Genomic DNA, 27,035 nt, shown 5'->3' on the forward strand with positions numbered 1-27,035 from the left:
GCTATTTTCTATCAAATGTGACATACTTCCCCCCTGCCCCCCCCATTTGTCTTGCCCTTCCTGACTATCCTTTTGCACTTTTTGGGACACCTCTTCAATTTTGGCTTCTTTTTCTCTTATCTTTCACCTGCAGTTTCACCTCCCTTGCAGAGTCATTGTCAGACACCAGACATCTTGTCTGAATGACTGCCCCTTCCCCATCCTTGTCCAATTTTTCTTTTTTGCATTTAGTCAACTTCTTCCTTTTTCCTGCCTTGTTTTGTGCACTGCCTAAAGATCCCTGGCTCCCTTCCCTGCCTGTTGTGCTTGCTCTCCCTCCTGTTTTGGGCCCTTGTCCCAGTCTGCTCCCTCAGGCCTGGCATTTGTCCCTGCAGCACTCCAGATGCACTCCTTTCGCTTCCTTGCTGCCCGGGCGCCGGCAGCCCGGCCACAGCCAGCACAGCTAAGATGGGCTCCTCTGCTCCAGGGCCTGGATCTCCTCCAGAGCCTGGAACTGCTCCAGTTGGGCAGCCGTGGAAATGAAAGGAGTCTCGGGCTCCTCTGTTCCCGGGCTGGTGCGTGCTGGCCCGCTCTGCGGGCAGTCCTTGGGTTGCCACTGGGAAAGAGAGCGGCACTGGAGCGTGCTCGGTCAGGAAAGGCTCCTGGGAGATCCTGGCTCCTTAAAGGTCTTTGCCTGCTGTGAATGCCCTGTGTGCTACCATTGGATATGGGTATAAAAACTGATTTCCGTGTTCAGCAGAATCTAAAGTTACGTGAGACTCAGGAGCCAAGAAGGGAATATGAGGAGTATAGGATGTTCTCCAAGGGAAGGAAGAGCAATCTAATATCCAGCGTGGCTGCTTTGCCCAGCACAGCAGTGTCCTCTGCCTTGCTGCCTTACTGGGAGCCTTGTATTGAGTGAGAAGATCTGTTAAAATCTTCCAGGCAGCATTCATGTTGGATTATTTGAAATGTATTATTTATTATGTGCCTCTTTCTGCTTGATCTTTCACTGTCAGCTTCTGCCTCTTGATATCTGAATTTTAAAAATGAATCCAATTCCTACACCTCTCTGTCTTGCTTGGATTGTAAAGGCTGTTTTGGAGTGTTGCTTCCAATGACATTTCAAGGGGTCAGTGCAGACTGGTGGGCTGCTTTGGCAGTACTTCTGCTAACTCTTTTTGCCAATGCTGCAAGGAAGAGAACAGAACAAGAGAATCAGTGCTTTCCACTGTCCCCTTTAGTAGTAAAAAGTACAGATTCCACAGATAATACTCTTTCACACCTCCAAGCAGGTGAGTAATTAGTTTTGAGATGTAACAAGAAACAAGATGTAACAAGAAACATCACAGGGATGTGATCTGTACTGAAACAGGTTTGTTGATAAAGAGACAATGGTGTGGTTGAGCAGGAAAGCCCTTCTTTAGGTGCAGCTTCTAAAGCTTGCTCTAATAGTGCTGTGCTTTGGACTGACTTGCCTCAGTTTTCATTGTGAAGTTAGTTACAGTGGGAAAAGGTGTTTGTTCTGCAAACCTCATACATCTGTCTTGAGGGAAAACCCGCCCTTGTCTGTCTTCATGCAGCATATATAATACTCACATTTTAGCCAAACATAAAATGAGGCTGTACCTGTAGTAACAGTATATCTGTGCATCTCTCATCTGTGTATCTCTGACAGCTGTTCACAGAATAAACGCAGTGTTATCAATTATCTAAAGACACAAAAGTACCCTATCTTGAAAGATCAGGAGAGCTGTCGTAGGACAAGGCAGTGTCTGGACTGTGGTGCTTAGCACAGGTAGAGTCTTTCACTGATTGAAGTATTTGCACAAAGAGAAATGAGTTAGGAACCCACGGAAGTTTGAGAGTTTTGCAATAATTTTTAAAAGAATCTTTGAATTCTTTTAAAGAATATATAATAGCATAATAATGGCATAGTTTAAAAACACTCTAGGGTAAGTATTATACAATCACACATCATGACCCATTTTGTCTCCAGCAGGATGCAAGTGAATATATTAAGTTGTTTTCTAAACAACAGTACATGAAATAATTTTTTTCTTCATGCTACAAGTATTTCTTGCTGGTTCTGTGTCATTATTAAATGTGATATTTCCTTGGTCAAGAATAATAAGGGCTCATATAAAAAGACTTAATTTTAAAAAAAACCAAACAAAACAATCATTGTATATTCAGTTATAACAAGCAGTTTTACAAACTTATAAAAAGTCTCTTTTGGGAGCAGACGTTTAAATATTTAAAACATCAGAAATTTTTTTCTGGTTTTATAGTGGGTTATATACTGAGTGTAGGGCTTTGGCCATAAATATGTTTTTCCTGGTGCGCGAGCTATGTAATAATTTTGTGGGAGTCTGATCACAAGCTTTGGGCATAAAGGAAACTAGTCAAGGCTGTTATGGCCTCAATTTAACATGTTTGGATAGGCATCATCGGGGGCTGCCCAGTGCTGAGCACTGATGTCATTGCTGCTGTGGTTTGGAGCCGCTGGGCCATGGGGGTGCCCAGCCCTGAGTGAGCACAGTGTGCGCCCTGCAGCTCCTGGGCTTCTGCTCCCTGCTCGTGCAGCACACCAGCACAAGTGTGGGGCTGCTGGAGGGACACCTCTGATGGCTCTCAGCAGGAGAGGCCAGGCACACTGACCATGATGGTTTTCTGGTAGGGGTCTGTGTGCTCAGGGCAGGGAGAAGCTCCCTTGAAGGGCTGCTGAATGCTTGAATTAGTCCCTGGTGCTCAGCAGTTCTCTGGAGGATCTGGCTTGCATTTAGGCAGTGTGAATACCTCTACTGTATACTCATACTTGGTTCAGAGAAATAGCATTTCCCCTGAGCTGTTTTATTTCTCAAAACCAGGACTGTATCAGATTTTCCCCCAACTGCTGAACAGTAGTATTAATGTAGTGTGTTATTTATTCTTTTGACATATTTTTATTTCATGGAAAACGTCTACATTATGCTTGAAGCTGGGTATGAGTTGCTGGATCCCTTTCAGAATTCTGTTAAATCTGGAAATAAATCAGATTACTTTGTTCTACTATGAGCACATTCGGCTTGGCTTTCACATGAGGTGTTGTATGGGTGAATGAGCCCAGAGCACTCCAGCTGGTGCAACAGCTTTATTTATGCAGAGTGATGGCATGAAAGGGTTTTGGGAAATGCTTTTAATGGCTTCAGGATTGATTTGTGCCACTATTGAACCACCAAACTGCCTAAAGTTCTTACCCACTTCATTTGTGTTTTCTAGTGACAAACTGTGGGCTCAGGTCATGACCGGTTAATCAGAAAACTGTGCTGGTTGGAAACACAAAAAGTAGAGGTTTTCTTAGACTCTCCTTATAAGTTCCTAGCATTTACCATGTGGCAATAAAACTTCCACAGTCTTTCTGTTCATAATGTGAAATAGATTTTTGCCCACATGGTGTTGGTTTTATATCTCAACTGTAAAATGCTTTATGTCTTCATAAAATGATAGCATGTACTTTCTCACTTCTACAACACATTTTATCATCAGTGAAGGATTAGCTGCGTGACTTCAGCATGTATTTCATGTACTCTTTACTCTTAATATTTTTTCTCCAGTGGATTTTTTTTAAAATCACATTTTGTTACTTGTACGACCATGCTGAATTTCATTTTTTCATAGGTTTTAGTGACAGAATTGGCAGGTTATGCAAAACAGAAGGGGTGTCAATAAAATCGAGTATGTAAGTATATGATACGTGCTTGCAGCTTCTTCCTGAGCATAATTTCTTATGCAGGCAGTTTTGTCAATGGGTTGAAAAACATCTAAGAAAGCAGGTTGGGAGTTTTACAGTGAGGAAGAAATATCTTCCCCCTGGCCTGAGAGAAAGTAGAAATTTTGTGGAAGAGGTGTGGTCTTGTCCAATTGGGAAAGCAAAGTGTCAGGGAAATATTTTCAATGGAAAACAGTGTTGAACTTCATATGTAAGTATGTTATAAACACATACATAGTAGTTAAATGGTGATGCAGTAACTGCAAAGCAAGTGGGAAATATTTAATTCAAGTTTTAACTTATCAAATAACAAATGAAGCATTTGTGTGGAAATACCTCCCTCTGGTCTATTAAGGGATTCACGGCTCCACAAGATCCCTGTTTTGCTCAGACTGTGCCTTTGGATGTGAAGGGAAAACATAGTTGGGTGAGAGTCACTAATTGAGCAATTGGAGCTAATCATCCCCTTGGCTTAGCAGATGAAACACTAATTTTCCTTCCAGGTGTAGGCAGAATTACCTGTTTGTACAGTGCCTTCAAGTTGGCTGATTTAAAACCTGAATTAAAAACTTCAAAATTGGCAGTGTTGGTTTGAATATGATGTTGGCATTCCTGATTCAAGTAAGTGACGTTGATTATGGTACAGGGGTGCCATGTAGGGGTAGTGAAGAACAAAGCGCAGACAAGTCTCCAGAGGTTGGGAAACAGTCACAATCAGACAAAAGAGTAACTTTTATGAAGAGGTTTCTCAGGAGTTCCTTTGAGGGGGTGAGTGTAAGAAGTTTTGCTTACTTAATTGCTCACTTACATATGTTCGATGGCTCTGCTTGCTTGTGTGAGATGCAGGGAAGGAGAAAAGTTTTTTGCCTTCAGTCAGTTTCAAACACAACATTGTCCAGAAACATAACACAAAGTGAATCAATATGTCTGCTGTTCAATATCACTGATGGCCATCAAAAGTAATTGCAGTGTTGTGGGTTGAAATAAAGTATTTGTAGACCAGATTGGCTTAATTCACAGAGCAGTCTGTAGTTGTGCTTAAGGGATGAGGATTTTCACAGAGGCAGTTGGGAAAGCACAGATTTATCTATCACTGCACTTGTTGATAGATCTAGTGACAGGTGTGTGGGCTGAGGAAAAAGGATAGCACACATCCAATTTGTGCAGGATGGGACCGTTCTTTGCTGACATCTGGCAGAAGAATTGGAATCTGGGACAGCTGCTAGTGCCACAGAATTGCAGACAGTTTTAGGACCTGAATGCAATGAAGATAAATGAGTTCCATTTGGAAGCTGAATGGCCCTAAAGCCAGAAATGAATGTGGGCTCTCTGAATGCTGTACTGATAGGCTTGCAAGAGGTGTTTTTTATCCTGTACAGTCAAAAATGCTCATTATTCTGGACTTTGGGCCACATTATTGGCATACTGAATAGTTTGAGTTTTTAAAGCTTTGTGTTACTGCTCAGGTGCCTAAATTTGACATTGGTTTCAGGCTCAGGCTAGTTTGGTGTTCACTAAGTGTACTCTATTGCTTTACAAACCTGAGCACTTATTCTGTCCAGCTGCATAACCATCCCACAGAAACTGGGTCAAGGGATAAGACAGTGTTGTGTAGAGATTTTTCAGAGTCTGACCAAGATGGGCAACTTTGTAGGCTCTATTAATTTTCAGTAGAAATGATGAATTTTATTCTTTTAGAGATAGTGTTGCATAGCTGAGGGAATTTCTTACTGCTGCAGATTTTAGGAAGTCTTCAGAATGCTGAAGAATCTGATTCTAAGACTTGCTTCTGCAAGTCTCTGTCTACTTTTTGGTAGGCAGCCATGGTGTTTTCTTGAGCAGGAAGGTTTTTCAAGGTTAATTTTCTGCATCTTTAGGGACAGAAAAAAGATTAAAAAATAAATCTGTGTTTAGAAATAAAGCCTGGTTAAGGACTTCACCCTCCATCCCCTTTTCCACTGACAGTACAGGGGACTAGACATGACCTATCTTCTTGACCATACCTCACACTGAGCTTTTCTACTTCTCACTTCATGAAGCAGCCATCACTTACAGTGTTAACCTTATCTGTTTTGAGGTAGAAGACAGTCTAATGGTACAGAAAAACTGAATTTTTATTGCCTGCCTTCTCTATCTGAGTACTGTGGATGTGAGCAGAAAGGGCAGACAAGAAACTGAACACAAATCCCTTCAGCTGCAAGGTTGCCTTTAGAGTCTGAGTCAGACTTAGTTCTGCTGGGTGTAAGCAGAGAAACAGACACCCAGCACCTGTGTCTGTACTACTGCCCTTCAAGCTTGAGCTATTTTTCTATTAAGAACTTTTCCCATTTCCTTGCTTCTGCAAATGTGCTGGGTTTTATCAAAGAAATTATAAATTGGACTTCACTGATCCTTTTAGGTCCCTTCCAAGACAGGATATTCTGTGATTCTCTGATTTACATGAATAATTTAAATTTTTTTAATCATCACATTTGCTTTGTAGAGCTCTACCAGGGACTTGCACAAATTAAGCAGGATAATGCTTTGCAGTATAAAAACCTGAACTGTCTGCTTCCCATCATTTCAAGCTGAATTGTAGTTTCAGTCTTCCTGGTCCTGTTGCCTTGTTATGCTATCATTGTTTTTTAATATGGGTTCAAGAGGCTTGATTTCATTTTTATGTTAATTCTGATGTACTGATGAAAGAGCAGCATCACTGACCATTTATGCTGCATGTATAGAATTTTCTCTTACTGAAGGTGTACAAGTCTGCTCTGTGCTTTAGCAGGGCTAAACTCACACCATCCCACTGTGCCTCAGGCTTCCCCACCTTTAAGAGGAGTGTCCTGAGCGCTGTGCTTCCTTCTGTTTCATGCTGTGGAAATGTGTCATAAAGGAAAGCAAAAGAAGTGGAAAGGGCCTGGATACATGGTGCCGTTCTCTCCCGTAACAGAAGTCTTCAGGCTTTGGGAGCCTCTTACATCAAATTCTGAGCCCTGGTCTGACCTAAAGAGCAGAGTAGGTGGGAGGCAGACTGGCATCTATTCCATCATACTGCTTCTGTTTTCCTCAGTATTTTGTAATTTTTGTAACCCTTTATTCCTGCCCCTGTTTTCCCTGCCCTAACCCCAACAAGTGCTGTTTATACTCACAGCTCCCTTTAGACTACGTGAATTTGATACTTTTTTCATCCTGCCAGAGGAAAATATGTGGAAATTTTAATTGGCCAGAACCTTTCTGATGATATAAAATGTGCCTGCTTTGAACATGGAGAACTGAGGTGGCTTTATGCTGAACCACATTGTGGCCTTTGTCCAGCTACTGCATAAGAATCTACAGACCTTACATTTTTAATCTAAGCGTTTAGTATCTGTATAAAAGGGTTATTAATGTGTGATTAGAACAAAACAGCATCTCCTAATCTATCTAATGGCAGTTGTAGGGCTTTTTTGAGTTTTTCAGGTGCTGTAAGCAGAGAAAGCTTTAGTCAGCCCAGTGGCCTGAGAGCAGCTGGCTGGGCTTAGCTCACCCTGGCCTTGGATTTTCCAGCCTGCCGAGAGCTGATTTAATTTGCTAACCAGCCAAGAACAAAACACTGAATTGTTTTGAGTTAGAGAGGTGCTGTGGCTCAGCCTGAGGAGGGTGAGAGTCAGTGCCCAGCACCAGCTGGGACTGTATGGGTGGGAGCTGGGAAGGAGCAGAAGGGGACAAGACTCCTCTGTGGGCAGCTCTGCTGTGTCAGTAACTTCTCCCCTCACACAGGTGAGGATACAGGTTCGTTCTCTGCAGCAGGCTCTCTCCATCTTGCAGGTGCTACAGCACTACTGAGAACGGCACTGACATCCAGTGAGCCTGCAGCTGAAACAATAGACTTGGTTTTGGCCCTGGTTTCAACAGCTGTCAGAAAGAGCAGGCAGAAACTCCTAATTCAGAGTTCAGATGAATCCTCTTCTGTTTGCCACTCTGCTTCTGTATCGGTTGTCTGTCTCCGCATGTTTTGCTTAGAGCTGCCTATGCTAGAATCTGGTGTTCTGCTGCTCCTTCTTCTTGATTAACTCCTTCCCCAATTTACTGTTGTCTTTCTACTAGAGAGTCTTTGAATTTCTCTATTGTTTGTCCAGACCTGATCCATCTCTTCATCATGACAGACATCAGGCATCCTGATCTCCTCAGGTTTGCTCAATGTTTGCTTAATACTCTGTGGTTGTGTTCTGTGACCTTAGTTCACTGTCTCCTAGATCAAAATGATATAAAGGTATACAGCTTGACTGATGTGCTCTGTTATTTTAGAGAGGGTAATTTTTAACGCCTCTTACATAAAAGTGTAGTAAAAATATTTTGCTGATGTTATGACAGCAGCATAGTGAGACTAGTGGCATGCAGAAAAAAAACCCTAAATAACTTCCAGTGCAGCATGCTGATGTTTAGGCATATAGGTTAAAAAATGGAAGGTCTTCTTTTAATTTTCCAAGTAGCAGATGCTTGTGATGAGGGTAGCCTGAGTACAATAGTTCTTAGATCTTTTCTTCCAAATAAAAGTGTATGTTTTTAACCAAATGGTTAAATATATATATATAAAGCAAGAATTTCTATATTACTAACTTAATAATATTAAAAAAATAAGCTGTGTATATGGAGTGGTTCTGCTTGTACCTTTCCTCCATGATTTTTTTGGCTCCTAAATTTGAGTGGTTTTTATATGTTTCATAAATTTATTGGCCTGTCTGATTGTGTGTGTGGGCTACTGTATCTAGTCAGAAGAACATTTATAGAAGGATTCAGTGTCTGTAATATTTCCTTGCATGGATTGTTTAATGGTATCACTTGAACTGACTTGGTTGATTGCTGCATTTATGATTTAATGGAAAGAACATAGCCAAAAACTTCTATAGTAGCCCAGCAGTTGTAGAGGTCCTGTCTGCCCTCTTGGTGCTGGCTGGGGTTTGTGGTGACTTCAGGAGAGCTCTTATTTGCACCAGAATCCTTGTGCACTTCTAGACTGGGTGCCTGTGCTACCTTTTTAGATGATCCTGTGTACTCCACACACAGGAAAACCAGATTATTTTCAAAGGGGCCTGGAGTCTTTGTATGTAGACCTTGGTGTCTTTTCTTCTGGAATTCCTGCTTCCAGCTGAGGCTTTCTTGTTGTCACTGCTTGTCTTATAAAAAGATTTAATTTAATAATTTTTAAAGAAGAAGAAGAAGATAAATATAATTGATTTCATAGATTTTTAGATTGCAGTGATAATTGAGGAAAAATTTGCCTCTCTGGTAGTGGTTGGCATGTGCTTGGGTAAGTTTTGCTAGTGTCTCTCTGACCTTGATGGGCACGTTTGTGCTGAATCGTTGCAAAAGCTTGCCTGCATTTATTTCTTCTCCTTCACTTGTGCCCATTGAGCTGTTACTTAGAAGTGTGGGATCCATAATTTTTTATTCCCTTCCTTCTCAGCTAACATTTCTTTTAATCCAAGCGCTGTTTTAAATTTTTTTACGCCTAGTATTTGCTGTGTAAAAAATCTGTGGGAACAGATTAGTCAGGATATGGAAGAGTAATGTGTAGTAAATAATGTATCCTGCCAAAGACAGGGCTGTTTTTATTCTATCCTTATGGTGGGAACTGGTGTCTTATTACCTGTCACTGTTCTTTATAGAATCCTGTAGAACTGGTGTTGCATTCACAAATTCATAGGCTGTCTTGTCTTCCTTTTTTTTCCCATACAGGCCTCTCAATAATTGTAACCTCAGAGTTAAGGCCAGGCAGTGATTGGCAGTACTCTTCTTATGCCTCTGTTTAGCTGGAAAGTTACATTTCCATTTGTGCCCATCTGTGTGCTACATGCTTTGGTCATTGATCACTGTATAAAAGTCATGCAGAATGAAAATGCATTTACTAAGAAAGATAAATGGACAGTAGAAGTGGGTTTCATCAGAAACCCATCTGGAGTGTCAAAAAGCTGGGTAGGAAAAGTGAAATAAAATTCTAGTGTGATGTGTAACATTCAACAAGTAAAACTAATGGTGCTTGAATTAAAAAATAAGGTTAATGGTTGTGCCAATAATGAAGAATTTCCCAGTCAGTGTTGGGTTTTTTTCTGGCCTTCCAGTAGCATGTCCTCACAGTTCTTGGCTAATCAGTGGGATCAGGCCAGGCCCAGGTCTGGAGCAGCTCTGGTCCCCAGTGTAATTGGTGTAATCTTGTACCCCTTGGCTTTCCACTTTGCAGACCCTTACCAAGGTGGCAGCTGCAAAGTGCCAGAGAAGGCTGGAAGGAAAAAGTGCTGATGTAGCCAAGAGGGAATGATGGTCAGCAAGTGCTGAGTTGTCTCACTTGCTCTTCTCGCCTTCCAACCTTCTCTGGGAATCCTGTCAGGGGGTGATAACAGCCTGATTCATAAATAATTGAAAATGTACATAATTAATTAAAATCTGGGCTCTGTCGTGCTCTATTTCCAATGTGGTCTTGTTTACTTTTCCAGGGGAAAAGGAATAATTTTCCCTAGTGCAGTCTGTAGCCTATCAGCCTTACCCCAAGGAGGTGATTAGGCTGTGCATTTTGAAAAGTACAACGTTTGTCTGATTTTCTTGTTTTCATGTGAAACATTAAGAAAAAAATTGTGATGCTCTTACTTGTTAATGGTCATACAGTTTACTACCTGCAAGCATATATAGCATGATGCTTATGTGCAAAACATCTTCCTTATGACTAATATGGTCTTCTTTGCCCTTATTCTTTTATCAGATATAAGAAACAAGTTTCCCTAAACATGGGTGAAACTGAGCAGAGACCAACAGCAGGATCCCGCTTAGGAGCTCAGGAAAATGCTGGGATCAGTACTCTGGAGCATGGACAGAAACCACCTATGACAACTCCAGGAAAACTTGTCTCTATCAAAATTCAGATGCTGGATGACACACAAGAGACTTTTGACATTCCGGTAAGGATGTGGAGGTTGGGGTGGCCAAAGATTATTCAGGCATTTCTGATAATACATATTCTCAAACCAGTTCTTTTTATTTCAGCTGTAATTCTTTGGCTAATGAATTCATGTTGCAGAGAAAATGGCTGTTGTGTATATCAGCATTAAATAGATCATGGTGCAATACAATAGCATTAAACAGGGAAGTGAACTGTAAATTACAATTATTAATTCCTTTTATGTTTGAACAGCTTCATGAGAAGTTAAAGTCCTTGGTGTTTCTTTTTTTCTTCAAATATTTCATTAGTGGTTTCCTCTACTTTTTGAACAGTGGATGTATTTCCTTGCTGCTGTTTTGCTCTTGATCCTGTAAACTGTAGATCTATACAGATTTTTTTGTCTTTCCTCTGGCAAGTCCTTGGGATATTAACTTGTAATCATCAAAGTTTTCAGTAATTTATATCACTCTTACAAGTGCTTGGTGCTCTCACAGAAGTTGAGTGCAAGGAAAGAAGCAAAGCAGTCTCATCTAAAGTTTCTCTGTACTCTGTTGAGATTAATCTGGGTTTGTCCTTGCCAAGGAGACAGAGCTGCTACTGCTTTAGTGTGTGATCAGTGAAATCAGTTAGAATTAGTTCTGATACCAAGACTGATCCAGTTTCACACAATTTATCTGTTGGTAGCCACTAATGATTTTAACATGCCATGCTTGCACAATTAAAATGAAATGTGGTTGAACACTGCTGCTGTTATGGAAGTGTACTGGAATGTATATTTTTCAAAGTCTTCAGACTTCAGTGAATAGGAAAGTGGAAACCTGAGTTCAAATTTCATCCTTTGTTACTTGCATTTTCTGTAGCTATGGTAATTTTCATGCCTTCATTGGCTCAGATTTCCCTTCTGTAAAATGGAGGATCATCAGCAAGATACAGAGGTCTTAGACATACAGTGCCCTAAACTGTATGTTTAGGGAAAAATGTTACCCCTGTATTAACATGAAGGAATTCTGCTTTTAAAAATTATAATTTAAAAAATGTTTATAATGTTTTATGGCCTGCTTATGAGGTTTTGTTTGTCTGTTTTCTCTGTGTACGTACGTTTTTGATCTGCTCTCTGCTGCTGTTTGTGATCCAACTGCAGCTATGTGTTCAGTCTCAGATTTTATTTTAGTGGAAGGTAAATTCTCTGGGCAGGCAGGTTATGGGTGAACTGAACTGCCATCAAGTGAAATGCCCATGTATGTAGCAACTTGTTACACTTGTGTACCTTTCACAATGCCTGTCAAATATCCACAGCAAACAGTCTTTAGGTAAAAAACAGTCTTTAGATAATGGTTGCAGCTCAAAAGTGTCGTTATAGTTTAAACCATCCAACACTGATACTATTTTGGTGCTCTTTTATATGATATAAATATCTCTATTATTCCAGAGACGAGTTTGGCGTTTTTTTAACCCATCTGTAGATACTAAGTCACTGTATTTTGAAAATTGAAAAAGATGTGCAGACATTTCTTGATTAGGTCCATTTAATTAAATTGTTTAGAAGAAAATATAAGATTATGTGGATGCAAAGCACCCTGTAACTCCAGCTTTGCTTCTGGGAGTTTAAGAAAACAGTATTTTTTGGCCTTTAATATTAGAAGATAATCAGCATTTCATTTGTTTTTAACTTCAGCAACATCTGAAAGACCTGGGGATATTAACAATTTTCTGTTGCGATCACTTCAATATGATTGTTTTCAGAGACTTTTATTTCATAACGATCACTATTAAAGGAAAGCCCAGTTGGTTTGAAAGTCAAATCTTGTGGTAAAACATGCAGGATGCTTAGATACAAAATCTTTTACAGCAAATCTTTTGTAAAGCCTTTTGTCTTTAACCTATGCATAGTCAAATGGAGGAATACATGGTGTTTTCAGTCTGCTCTTAAAGACATTAGTTGTTTTAGTCCCATCTCACAAAAATGATTAAGTTTTGATGCATCTAAATTGAGGTGTTTATTCATGTTGGAAACCCCATGTTCCTATTTATAAGCTTCGTGTTTTTAGCCAAATTGGTGCAGTATACACAGAAAAGGAAAGTGATACCATTTCAACAAAATATTTTAGGAGCAGCAAGTGTGGCTGTGGGCAGAAGACATTAAACATACATGCCTAAGCACATCTGTGGGTTTGCTTTTCAGGGGAGAATTAAAGACTTTTTGCGTGGTTGAAGATCTGAATTACGCTTCCCAAAACCTGATCTGCTATGATTATGAAAATAACTTTGCAAATATGATACAAGTATAAACTGAGAAGGATTTGTGTTTCCTACAATTTCAGGAATTTTGCTGCATAAACCTTTCTGTGCTAGCAAATGAGCCATGCTTTGGGTGGTTTTATTGATGCTTGTAGTGTGTCTTGTAGGATGGTATAAAGTTTAATGATGCCTGTTTTTTTTCTCATGAAGTCTGCATAAAAACAGAAAGAGATGCCGTGCTACTTCCTCCTGAATTTGGGGGAAGTGGTAGGGTAGTTGGGACTGTCCATCTGTCTAATCTTACCTCTGTGCTACTCTTGTTATACCTTAAGCACCAACACCCCATTAGCTGTAAGACCTTATCTATGTAGTATTTTTATTGGGTTTGTTATTGTTTTGTTTGAAAATTGTCATGGTTTTAGGTTTTTATTGTGTGCTTGTTTATTTTTTCTTGTTTATTGAATTTTGGTTTGGTTTGTTTTTAAATTATATTCCAAGAGACATGATTCAATATCCTTGCTCTTAAGCAACCCCTTTTCTCACATTGTATACAGATGACTTGTTACTATGAGTGCCAAATCCATCAGATTTTTGTCTGTTCTGTATATAACAAAACATGAGGAAAATATGACCTACTTCCATTACCCCTCAGTGCTGCTGCTCTTTGGGCTGTTTAAAAGTAAAGTAACTCCAGTGCCATTTGAGTTTCTCAAGGAATATTATTCTTTAGGTGTTAGTACTTTGATGCCATAAAATCATACCATGTTTGGCTCACTGTATTACTTCTCACAAGAACAAAACTCCAAGAAGAGACATCCACATGCCTATATATGGACCCGTAAATTATATTTTTTTAATAGGAAAAACCCCATATAGTATGTGGGGAGAGTTTGTATGGGAAACTTAAAAATAGAAGCCACAATGAAGGCATTTTCATCAATTGTTGTAAATGGAATATTGTAAAAGAAAGGGATGCATAAGAAAAAATCTTCTATGCTGCTTGCTGTTAACAAACAGTATTTTCTTGAAGAATCTTTCAACATTCCTACATTCCAAAAAGCTAGTGAAAACTTGAATAGATAGTCCTGAATCCTTTTACACATATCCATTTAGCTGGTTGGGTACACATGCTTGAAGGAGGAGGGGGAAAGGTAGGCATTGCTATAAAAAAAAAAAAGATTAGATGACTTTGACTTTGTATTTCCTGCCTTTAACATATAAGTAAAGTATAAAATTCTTCAGTTATCTTTTTTGAGCACATTTTTATCTCTTCAGCTATGAGAAGACAAATTATGTAGAACATCCTTCCCTCTTTTAAGTTATTCAGCATTTTGTGACTGAGTCTCTGTATGTTTGGTTTTTTGTCTGCCACAAACTCTCAGACAAGAACTAGATGTCAGCTGCAGTTGGAGGTGATTAGTGCCTGAAAATCAGGCCATGAGTCAAGAGGTCATGACCTGTTGGTCATGATGTTGCATGCAAGTGTGGAATATATTTCTCCCGTTTTTTGTTTCTAATTTCCACTTTGGCTGTATTTACTGACAGATTGGTTAGATATGCTAAGTGGAGACTGCAGAGGTCCCAAATTCAGCATTCTGTTTCAGCCAGTGTTAGGCTGACTTATGTGATAGAATGAGCAAATACATTTCCTGTCTGCTAGGTGAGAGGATGACGGCTTTAGCTAAAATTATTAATAGGAAGGAGGAAGAACATTTTCCACCTGTGTACACGCAATGATAATCATATATAGAGAGATCTTGGGCATTTTGAAAGGTTGACATGTCAACCTGAAGACTTGCAAAACCCCACACTGCAAAACAGAGGTTGTGTATTACATAATAGAAAGTGAAGATGTACAGTTCTGTACTGCTTGATTTTCCTCTGCTTTTATTTCTCACCTAAGGTAGTTGAAAGGGAACAGGATTGATTCCATAAAGCCATAGCAAACCTTAGATTTTCATGTATTTGTTCTGATATGATCTCCCCTATAGATTCAAAGCAGTTTAAGTGAAAACGACATAGAGTTTTTAAAGAACAGTAAAAATAGCTGATGATTGCATCTACTTCAGATCCTTCTGGGAAAAAAAAACCCCTTTCATGTTTAGTGTCTGCCATTTATATTATATTTACTTTTATAGTTGTTTCATTGCCTGAAGTAATCTGTTTTAAAACTGCTCCTAAGTGCAGAGTCAGTGTAGTTGCTGTCTGGGTGATGCAGAAGACAAGACTGATTCTCTGGTTAGGCTGCCAGGATGATTTGGTGACTCAGACCAGGTTTCACCCTGACTGATATGATGCTTGCTGCTGATCATGTCTTGCTCTCTGGGTGAATGAAGCTGATGTGACTGGGATGATATATTGATGTTAAATAGCAATTAAGAGCTGTTTCTTTTTGGCATCAAAGGTGAGATCAAACTATGTCACAGGAGGTTAAGATTCTTCTTTTGGTTAGGATCTCATCTCTTTAATTAAAACCAAACCAAAGTCTTCTTTATTGTGTCTGCAAGAGAATATTTGCTTCCTTTCTGTAGCTGTCTTTTGGAAGGACCAAAACATGCTTGCCTGTCCAATTACTCAAGTTTATTAAACATCTGTTTTTTGTATTGTGTCAACTTCCTTTCCCTTTGAATATATTCAAGCTTTGTGAAATATGCAGGGTTGGAAAATGTCATCTGCTTTGGGGGATTAACACGGGTTTCTTAAGCAACAGGAGTCCCTTAATAGAAAGCAGGGTAAAGGTGTAATCCTCTGTAAACGTCACTTGTAAACATTTCATTTCAGTTTGCTCTTCTCTTGGAAGAGAAAAGCTTCACATTACTTGAGAATACAGAATAAAGACCAAATGGTCTTGGATCTACAGCTATTTATCTTCCACTGGAGTTTGGATGTAGTACCTTGGCAGGGAATTTCTCTGCCTCAGTCCCAAATTTTTCAGAGAGAAGGACTTCATAATCCTCTTGGGGGGTCTGTTTCTTAAGGATTATGTTCTGGGTGAGGGTTTTTTTTGTTTGACTGGTTTTGTTTGTTCATGCAAACAAACAAAATATGGTGGTGGTTCATATTCCCTTTGTGGGGAAACATAGTCTGTTAACTGTGCTCCCACCAGCTTCAAGCCAAAATGTGTGCCAGGAAAAGCTAAATATTAGAAAGTCTCAATAGTTAATAACAAATATTACATGTGCTTTCTCATAAATTTCCACAAGTGCTGTGTTACCTATTAAATTCAAAATTTCAGCCACAGTTTTATAAATGTTTGAATTATTTTCTTTTACATTTGTGGGTAATGATAACTGCCTTGTCTAGGTATTTACATCTGTCCTCAATATGCAGTTATAACCAGTGAAATAAACAATTTATTAAAAAGAGCATGAGACAGCACGGCAATACAGAAAAGTAAAATAGTGTTTTATGCTTTCTTAGCCAGCTTCAACTTCAGTTCAATTATGAATTGCTTTTTTTTCCAGCTTAGGAAGTGAACAGCAGGTCAAATGTCAGTTATTCATCAGTCTGAGACTTTCTTTTCTTCTTGTGCCTGAAATTATTTGGCCATTGCTGTCAGACTATTTCCAGTGAATATCAAGCACTTAAATATTCACTAATTGTTACGCCAGCTCTGCTTGGTCTTCTGAAATTACAAGAAAAGTGATGATTTTTTTTTTTAACCCTAAAACACATCAGTTGTATTTTTCTTAGCAAAATATTGTTAGAGGCTACCCAGTAAACTGATTTTTGTTGACAAATGTTTAGAATGTCTTTGTTGAAAGACAGAGTATTTTAGTGATGTGTGTTAATAATTTATGTGCTTTTCAAAGTGGGAGAGAGAATAATCCGCAAGCAAACTTCTGTAACCTGAGGCAGCAGACTGTTTAAACTGATGATTTCTTTGTTAAGATTCTGTAGAATGAATAGAATAAGTGGGAATGTAATTTTAAGTGCCAACAAATCCAGTCCGTTCTCAGACTAGATTGATGTATTTGAATATATCTGGGAAATGCATGTAATTTTCTTGAATGAATTAGCCTAACTTGTAATCATGGAAAGCTTCTCAAGTATTGCCTTTTCACCTCTCTTGCTGAGCTGACTCACCAAGTCACGCAGCAGAGTGTGAGCCAGCTCAAAGCAGAGGATGGAGCTGGCTCAGGAAGGGCAGCTGTGGATGCAGAGGAGTTGTGGGAGCGTTTGTGAACTCTGCTGTCCTGACTGAAGGGCTCAGTGAAATGATGTTGGTAATTTTGCTAGTAGTGTCTGGCCTGTAAGTTGGTTTGCACTGTACTGCTGAGACTGAATGGATGATCTGTGTAGGGAGCATGGGCATCTCCCCAGTTACAGGGCATTTCCTTGGGCCACCTGTTTGGAGGTGACAGATGTCCAAGGAACAGTGAGAGCTGTTTCCCATCTCTCCTCTTCAAACTGTACATGTGTGGGTGCCCAGTGGTACAAACTCTGATTTTGCTACCTCTGCGTTTTCCTGTTCCAGGGAGGGATGTTCTGCCTCTGGTCAGAGGCAGGAGGAGAGCTGAACTGCTTGTGTGCATCCTTCCCCTGAGACTGAGGTTCACCTCTTCCATCCTTGAAATTTTTAAAAGCTAGATGTCAGAGCCCCAGCTAATCATTTTCATCCATACTAGGGTGAAAGTATGGTACATTGAACAGACTGCTCATCATGCCTGTCTCAAATGTGTGTTTTAGGAGGAGATTAATTGCTCTCTGGAGGTGCTTGTGTATCCCTAATGTTGCTTTTTCTGTTCTAATAGTAACAGGAAATCGTAGTCTCATTTAGGTCAGAGAAGGACTTTAAGATCTTTGAGTCCAACTGTATTTATGTGGCTTTTAACTATAAAACAGTATCATACAGTTTAAAAGGAAAAATACTGTGATATATTATTTGTAGATACAGTGTAGATGTGGATCCCTCATACCTGAAACAGATCAGCTGGGTATCAAGATAAGGAACATCCTTACCACCTGCATGCAGTCAAATGACATGGATATAATGGTTGTCATCATCAATAAAACCAAGCAGAATCAGCAGCCAAGTTCTAGTTCAAATTGCTTGGTTTTGTTCACTTGCTTGATTTTGTCATTTGGTACCTCTTGTTCTTTCCTTTGTTGGCACTAGAACATGCCCTCTTATATTGGTTATCCTTTTTGTTCTCTTCCTCTCTGCAGCTCCTTTGGAACTGCTGGTTCAATTCCTTCCTATTGGTATTCTCCAAAGAAACAGGAGACAGCAGTGTTAAGATGCATTAGTCCTGGGTGTATCTCTGGGGTCCTTAGCCAGCTCCATTCTGTGGTGATGTCCTTCTCAGTGCAGTATCAGGTCTCTCTGTTACACGCCACGTGCAGTGCTGCACAGGGGAGAAAGTGCTCATCACCTGGAAGGGCTGTATCTGCAGTCAGAATTAGGGATGCTTTCTGCAATGGCATAGTCACATTCTCATTCATACTCAAACTTTCAGAGTGGGAGGAAATATCCAATTTTTACCTAAGATAATTTGTGGTTTGAAAGTGAAATTTGACTAGCTTAAAATTATCTAAGGAAACCTTTATAGCTAGGATGCAGGGATTAAAGCAGTGTGTCTTATCTTGGTACAGGATAAAGGCCTCCACCAGTTCCCAGATTTAAAAGCCTTCAGAAACTTATTAATATGCTGCTTACCTGTAGACTTATCTCCACTGCTCCAATGAGCTGCCTCCACCAGGCTGTGATTACAATACACATGCACAATTAAATGTTGTCTTTTGCATGCCAGTATGTAAATCACATAAAATGCATGGCTGAAAATGTCTGCCAAAGCTTTTGTGTGTATCTGAATCAGGCTACCGTGTTACAATCATTCTTGGATAAACATGTCAATTTTTGAATAAAAAATGATGCATGAGGCACACATCAAGTGCCAGATAACTCGGCAAATACAAACAGCAGTTGCAGAAGTAGATTACAATATCTCCTTTCCTTATCCCATCCCCAAAATGGAGGCTTTGATAGAAATTGCACAAACATAATGCTGCCAGAATATAAATAGCAAATGGTGAATTATGACTTAGTGCCAGTTTGCTTTTTGATGGCCTGTTGGCAGATGCAAATATTCATGCAGAGCACAGCAGCAGGGAGTTTTTCTTCTCATTTCTTTCACTGTTACCTTCTCACCTGGTTTTCTGGTTGAACCTGCAGTAATTGCTTCTTTTTTTCTTCAGTTTGCCTTGCTTTTATAATTCTGGTCTTGTTCTCATGCCATTATATTTTCATACGGTTCTTATTGAATTTACAATCATCTCCATTTAGTAGATAGTGGAGTACTATGTTTTTGTGTGTAGATGTTGCTTAGCATTCAGGGGCTAGTTCTTTCTGCATAAAGGGGGACCTTTTGCTCTTCAGTGACTCTTCACATTTCATTGCTTCATTCCCTGGTGCAGAGGCTCAGTTTTATTCCCTGCTGTCATCAGAGTTTTGTCCTTTCTTAGTAAACATTCACCTTTGTATCCTCTGTGTGGACAGGTCTAAGCATAGCTCCTTGTAGAGCTCTCTCTCTGGTCTTTTGCAAGGAGGACATTTGGGCAGAGCAGCAGGTCCTGGATCTGGAGTGACTGGGATTTAGGGAACACCTTGCTTTCTGCCTGCTGGCAGAGACGAGCAGGATCCTCATCCACTTTCCATTGTCTCTGGTTGATTTGAGTTACTGGACATAAGCTGGGTTACATTGTATGGTGATGTCATCCAGGAGTCTCTTTGAGAGGGCTGCCTTTTGAAATGAATCTCAGATACAACCATTTTGGTGAACGGAATTGAAATAAGAGGGATTCTGCAGAATTAATTAAGGTAATACATGCAAACTGATGTAAAAGAGAATGCTTTGTCAAAGCTTTGATATAAAGATACAGGTCAGCAAATATAAAAGGACATTATCAAGTAGTTTTTATTACTGGATTCACACAGAGTAGCTCTGCAACCAGAAGTATATGTAGCTCAGTAATCTTTGCTGTTAGATGTTCCAGAGTAATTCAGAAACACCTCTGCAGTCAATGACAAACGTGGTGGCTGGCAAAAGACAGTGGTTTTCATGAAACCACTTGTATACTCACAGCATGATACAGAGTGGAAGGGACTGTGCAAGTAGTCCGGTCCAGCTCTTGGCTCAAGGCAGGGCCAGCAGTGAGCAGATGGTCCCTAAGAAACATTTAACTGTAAGAATTGAGGACTGATGTGTTCTTCTTTTACTCTGAGAGCCTTAGTTGGATTTCAGAGTCACCGGTTGAAGATCTGACACTTTTAAGCCCGTGGCTTGTAGTTCTGAGATAGAAACTGTCAGGTTTTCTGTATAGCAAATGAGTATTTGCCATGCAGCCATATCTGTGGGCTTCTAAAAGAAATGAGGCAGTAGTCATTTTATAAATGAGAGATCTTACTTATGTTCTAGAGTTTGTCAGATCCTTCAGCTTTTCTTCGTAGATTTTACTTCATGTCAAAGTGTGGGTACGTGTGCTTTGAAAGACTATGGGAGATTCTAAAAATAAAATTCAAGTGAAAAGCAAACGCTTCAAACGGCTGATTGTGTCACAACATACTCAACTCTGTGACTTTGCCAAAATCTCAAGAAGAGCAAGGTAGAAATAGCAAGCTGCAGGAGAGCAGCTTTTATGAACAGGAGAGACTTTAATAACTGCATCTACTTTAAAAAAGTCAGCAAACCCTTCTGAAGATCTCATGAAAACCTGAATTCACACCAACTTTGGAAGAGCTAAGTTTTCAGACTTTTTTTCATGTGAAGCCATTGGATTGCTGTTATTAGAGAAGTAGAATTAGAAGCAGGTAAGCAGGTAATCCTTTTGTTTCTCCTAGATAGGTAGGCTGAGTAGAGCCACTGCCACTTTTTCTGTATCTGTTCCATGCAAGGAGTAACTTTGAGCAGATATATATGCCTTTGTAACTTTGAACAGGTATGTATGTATACCTTTCAGTGGAAAGGTCACTTTTCTGCAGAGCATTTCAGATCTGTGCTGCTTGTGTTTCATCACAGGGAACATCATATACACGCAACTTAGCCAGAAGTGACCAAAGGTTACTGAGGAAACGGTTCAGCATTTCCTTGGGCTGAGAGAACAAGTCTTTGAGGGTCAGCTAACGCTGTTGTTGCTTGTTTCACTGGAGTGATTGATTTCCTGTATAGGTATAGCTGTGAAGTAAATTCCAGGTATGTTTTGGACATGGTGGGGATATTTTTGTGTGTGGGGGGGCTTTTTTTTTGTTTGCTTTGGGTTTTTGTTTGTTTGTATTTTCTGGGTTTTTTTTTTTTTTTTGTTTTTAATTTTTTATTCCTTTTTATTTTGCATTCAGCTTCTATTTACGATGCCATGGGGGAAGAAAAAAACCAGAGATCAAGTCCTCAGCAGTAGTGTTTTACTGAGAGTTAAACTGAAGGTTAACTCCTTCAGCACTCAGCATTAATTCACTAGCTACTACCTGTTCAATACTTGAAAATGAAATTTGTTCATCTGAAAATAAAGCAACATGAAAGGATGAAATAACTAAAATAATTAATGCAAACTGGTTTTTTTTTAATCTGTAGATAGCTTAGGTATTAATGTTTAAATTTCAAATTAGCTAGACATTTTAACAGAAGATGCTGGCTAATTTTACTATGAATTATGATTATTTCTGAAGATAAATAATTTGTCCTCCTCTCTTGAAGCCATCTCATACTACTACAAGTACATACTCATACTCAGGTAATCCATTTGTCCTTTGTAGCCATCAGATCCCCACATTGATATCTCCCAGGTGAACAGGTGTCACCAATTTTCACTGTTTTCCTCTGTGGGCATTTGAAGGCCCCAAAGACTGGCTTGTGGTTGTGCAAATTCATTTGAAAAGGTTGTGCATGTGGAAGGCCATAGCACATCAGTGAGCTCCCTTCTTGTAGGAATGGTCCATGAATTCCTGGGCACTTGCTGCCATCAGCTGAAAACCACTGCACTGGGGTATGAAGTGCTCGGGTGTGTATATAGCTCTGTACCTCAGCATATAAGTTGTTTTTTACTCTTCTTCTTTTGGCACAATTGTAGACTTACAGCCCTGAAAAGCATTGTAGGACCAAGTGGAGTGCCCTCTCTCTGTAAAGAAAACACCTTTGCCTTCGCTTTCAGGCTTCAGTCCAGAAGTGGGTTTCTTTTACATTCCTTTACTGGTGTCTAAGAGGACCAGATAATGAGCTGGAGCCCAAGGCCCATGATTTTCCATGTTCCTTGGCTGTTGGCTGGGTTTCTGGCTGTGATTTAGGCTGTTCTGAGGAGAGCTGACTGAGCTATGGCTAGCTCTGAGCAAGGGCTCATCCTGACCTGTGAGGCAGCGTGTCCATTTCTGGATGGGGTTGGAGTTGATCCTTTGTCCTCTTTTACTTGCAACTGTGAGGATACAGCCAACAACTGTAAGGATACAAGTACATCTATAAGGATAGCCCTGGGGTACAGCTGAAGGTGTGGCAACATCTTCTAGCATGACAGATAGTAAGCTTGCTGGCTTTTATTCCTTCTTGCTTTTTTTCTGTTTCCTTGACCCTTTCTGATAAAATCATTTCATGGAAATATAAATACTACACTAAGAAAGGCTGGCTTAACATTTTGTCTCCCAACCTGTCACAACCACTCACTCCTCTGCCTTTCTCTCCTTATTCCCCAAAGCCCCTTTTGGATTTGCTGATGCCTCCTATCTCCACATTCCTTTTGTAACAGAAAGTTCTAGCAGTTTGCTTCTTCTTTTACTTCCTCTAAATGGATGAAAGTAATATTAATCTTAGCTTTGTAAGGTTTGAACTATTCTGTTTAAACTGCATCACAGAAATGGGCCAGTTATTATTATCTATGATGATTGTGTTTTGGTGATTGACTGACTAGAAGAAGGTGAGGTGAAGAAGAAGGATTTATTTAGAAAGTGGCAAGTCTGCTTTAGGGACAGATCAAGTGCAGACAAGAGAATGATGGAAAAAGGGTGGGATAGGTGGGAAAAAGGAGCCTCTGAAGATGCAGAAGTATAAAAAAACCTCAGAGTAGGAGGAAAGCATTGTGCTGGACTTGTACAAATCTCTGACTTACCTGAATTCATTTTTTTGGTCTGTACTTAAACACTGGAGGTCTGGTGCTTTTGTGTCCTAAACATCACAGCGTGGCACAGTCACATGAAGGAAGAGCACTAGAAATCAACAGTGCAGTCTCTCAGAACCCTCACTTGCTCCTCTTTTTAATTGCCACCTATTGATGCTTACATACAGCAGAAAGTTAATGATGCAGCTCTTGGAAATTACTGCAAATTGCAAGTCTGTTACATTAACATGATTAATTTGAACTCAGAGCTGTACCTAAGATTCTGCTAAGGCACAGTTGCATATTAGAGCCATAAAGTTGTATGTGCAGCCATAACATAACTGCCTGCTCCTTTTAATTGTATTTGGCATTATCAATGTTGATGTCAGGAGAATGATCTTTTAAGAAATATACTGAATCCAAATTACAATCGTCTAAAATATATTTGTGTGAAGAAAATATCTTCATTAAAAATACCCAAAGTTGCCAGCTCAGCACAGGCCATTTCACATATCCCAGGACAGTGGAGAGTTGACTTCCAAAGTGGAACCTAAGTGGTAAATTTAACAGTAAGGTGGTGTAAATCAGCTTATGTCAGTTCCATTGCTTTTAAATATTGCAAGCTGCAGCAGTTTAAAAAGAAACTTAGGCTTCTGAAAATGCAAGTGATCAACAAAAGAGTGATTTGGGGTTGTTTTAATTTTGGAACCTGTTTGTTTGAGAGGCAGTTTAATGTTCTGAGTTTTCAGAATGGAGGAAGATTGGGAGATTTCTTTTCTCACCAGGCACTTCCTGCCACAGCTGCTTGAGTGAGTTAATCTACTTGGCTTCACATCTGTTCATTGCCTCCCTCCACTGCCTCCATCTTCACACCAGAGCAGGAGCCCTGTGGCTCTCCTGGCCCCTTTTTCCCATGCCAGGGCTCAACTTCTCATTTCCTGGGCTCCTGCCCTTATTCCAGCGTGTTGCCAGCTGCCAGGGAAGAGCTGCCTGGGATGCTGATTATTTATTGCTTGCTGTGTGAGTGCTGACCCTTGGGCAGCAGAGAGAGGAGGGTGCAGGGTGGCATCTGCAGGACAGGCTGTCTCTAGAAGGGCTGGGAAATGAGGCAGAGTGAGTAGCTGGAGCAAGTTTTCCAGCATCTGACTGAAATGACCAACAAAGTGATTCCAAATTACTGGAAAGGTGGGCTTCCTGCTGCCATGGCAACAGAAGTTCCAGTGCTGACTGAATTTGTTATTCATTAAGAAAACAAAGTAAGAATTGGCAAGTCCTACTTATTCTTCCGCTATTTCATTTTCATTTTCTTAATGATAAAGTCTTTGAGATAGAGTCTTTGAAAGGGAATATTCGTGTTTAAAACAGAATTGGAAATCTTTGCTTTTCTTGTAGTCTTTTTAAGAGAATGGAAATGTTTTCACCTTTGATACAAGAAAGCTTTTGTTGAGCCAATGTTGAGCTAAGTATGATGAGAAGACAATATCATATGTAAGTAGCTTGAAGGTTTTTCAGATTCGCCTGAACTTTTGTCTGGTGAGCCTTTGTCCTGGAGAGAAAATATTTGGCTTAAAGGTTAAGATGAATTAGGTGACTTTTGATTGTCCAAAGAATGAAGGCTGTGTTTGTACCCTCATTCCTGTTTCTTTGCATATGGTTCTTTCATCCATTCAGTCTGTGCTAGTCAAGGAGGAGGACTGTTTGAAGAAGGCACTATAGAGTGCTCTGTCTCTCATCCAGCAACAGCTGAATACTTTATGGAAGTATATTAAGTCCTTGACAGGAGAAGGTAGCCAGCTGGCTGCTGCAGCAGGATATTCTTGTTCTCCCTCACAACTGAAAAGGAGGAGTTGGCAGAGTGCCTGCTGAGCTTGCTGGGGAAGAGTAGAGGCACAGACTCTTGCAGTATTTTAACTAGGTGGGCTGTTAACCAAAAAAATAAGAGAAGAAAGCACACATTTCAAGTCTGTCCAGGCCACCAACTGGAAAGTGGTAAAGGGCTGACTCTAATATGAATAATTACCATCCAAGAGTCTCTGTGCTTTGGGATAGCTCAAGAATGTGGTTACTTTAAGGTTTGAGGCAAGTGAAGTAACTACACTGGTGTTAGTTCAGCATGTGGAGTGGAAATGTCTCACTGGTTAGAATAGTGCTCTGACAGTTCTACAAAATTTGGAGTCTGGACATAATTTGATTGTCCTTTCTTGTCCTAATAAATACAGCTCAAGTCAAAATGTCTGTGTGGGTCACCAAAACATATATTGAAAAGAAAGGAATTCACGTTAAAATTGGCAAATTCAGGAAAGAGAGAACACAAGAACAGTGCTTGCCATTTCATTAAGGCAAGTTTTGAAACAGCATGAAACACTATCCAGTCAATCATCCATTTCCAAAAAGCAAGCAGGTGAAAACAGCCTTAAGGCACAACGAATTAGCACAGAAATAGGTGTGTATTTTGGGTGTGGATGATCAAATGTGCTGAGGTACAGGTATTTGAAACAAAACAAGCCTCAGGTCATTGTTTTATAGTCTCCCAGGAAATGCTGTGTGGATGCTCCATTGACTGATAAGTGGAGCTTCTTCTTTAAGCACTGAAACTGGTGGTCCAGGAGATGTTTTCAGTAATTTAATGACGGAATCCTGACCTTCTGTATAGACTCAGAGGACAAATCAGATCTAGGTCCTGTGTTTGTAAATGCACTTCAGTGACCTCCACTGTATTTTGGAACAGACCTTCTTTGGTTTTTTCCATGGTTGCTGAAGATAAAGATATTAACAGTAACTAGTGAGGCCTGTATGGATTTTTGGTGATGGACTTTTGTGTGCTTAGAAGGTTTTTGAAACAAACATCATAGAGGTTCAACATTCAACATGCACTGAGATTATATAGCTCTTTGATTACACAGTCTTACTTACCTTTGATGTCCAAGATCCAGGTCACCATTATGAAGATAACTAAATATTCACATGGTCTGGACCTTTGAAAAGGCAGGAAATACTGCTATGAATTGCTTTCCCCTAATTTACTTTTGATAGATCTCATGGGTAGAGTTGGAAAAAACACTTGAATGCTGGTATCAATTTACTCTCCCTTCCCAAACTGACAAAATTAAAGTAAGCTCTCATTCTTTTGTTCACAGTGAATCATATTTGTTAATATAAAAGCAGCCTAACACCACACTCTTTTGATGCCAAAATGAACTAGTTAGACTCCAGTGTAAGATTACAGGTTATTATAATAGGTGCTGGATTTAGTGCTATCTTATTGTCCACTTCACAAAATTAGGGTTATCTGTCAGTGTTTGATTCAAATAACCAGTCTGCCTTAAACACAGAAGAATCTTACAGAGCTGGGTGAACTGTGTTGTACATTCATCTGAAGTCTGTTTTTCCTTAACTTCCATTAGCAGCAATTGTAGTCATGCTGAGAGTAATTAAAAATATGGGAACATTTTATATATAAATGTAGATGCATGATGTAGATGTAACTACTAATTGAGATGTTGAATGTAACTCCTCGCTTCTTGTCAAGCATAGTGTGTAGTCTTTGCTTGCAGGTTTATTTTGCAGCTTGCAGCCCCACTTGAGCTGCTCATGGAGCTCCTCAGGCAAAGGCTGCAAGGAAGGTTGGGAATTTATTGTGCTTTTTCAGTTGTTCAGAGAAGAGGCAATGGATACATCTCAGGTTTCTCTTAGCAAGGTGAAGGAATTTCAGTCCTTGTTTTTAGACTTGCAACTGCTTGAGGCTTCAAAGGTCTCAAGCTTATGTGTGAGAGGAAAAGAGGGAAGGAGGAACACATACCCCTGCTAATCTTATGTTAACGTAAACTGAAGGGTTGAAATCCCACTTGTAAGAAAGCAGCTGCAGCAGCAGAGAGGCCATTCAAAACACATGCATTCACTGCTCTCACAAGCAAGTAGTGTATCATAAAGACCTTGGTATCCTGTTCAGCAGGATATATGGATTGCTTATTCAATTTTTTAAAAATCTGTAGCTCTTTTATAGTTTTGCTTCCAAGAAGACCAGTTTTTTTTTAGTTATAAATTTGATCTGCAGTTTGTTACTGAGTAATCTATGTGTCATCTGCAATAAGGAAA

The 27,035-nt window shown here is 39.8% G+C and overlaps 1 protein-coding gene across 4 annotated transcripts in view; it reads left to right on the top strand.

The window, feature by feature from the left end:
- FARP1 (FERM, ARH/RhoGEF and pleckstrin domain protein 1) overlaps positions 1-27,035 on the top strand; it is a 202,330-nt gene that overhangs the window by 28,183 nt on the left and 147,112 nt on the right. For all 4 annotated transcript variants that reach the window (XM_059493238.1, XM_059493232.1, XM_059493240.1 and 1 more), the window contains exon 2: positions 10,449-10,644. In XM_059493238.1, the coding sequence (XP_059349221.1) occupies positions 10,474-10,644 (171 nt within the window). In that variant the 5' untranslated portion in view covers positions 10,449-10,473. The remainder of the gene's footprint in view (positions 1-10,448; positions 10,645-27,035) is intronic.

Source organism: Ammospiza nelsoni, chromosome 2 (genome assembly GCF_027579445.1).
Source record: "Ammospiza nelsoni isolate bAmmNel1 chromosome 2, bAmmNel1.pri, whole genome shotgun sequence".
NCBI lineage: Eukaryota > Metazoa > Chordata > Aves > Passeriformes > Passerellidae > Ammospiza > Ammospiza nelsoni.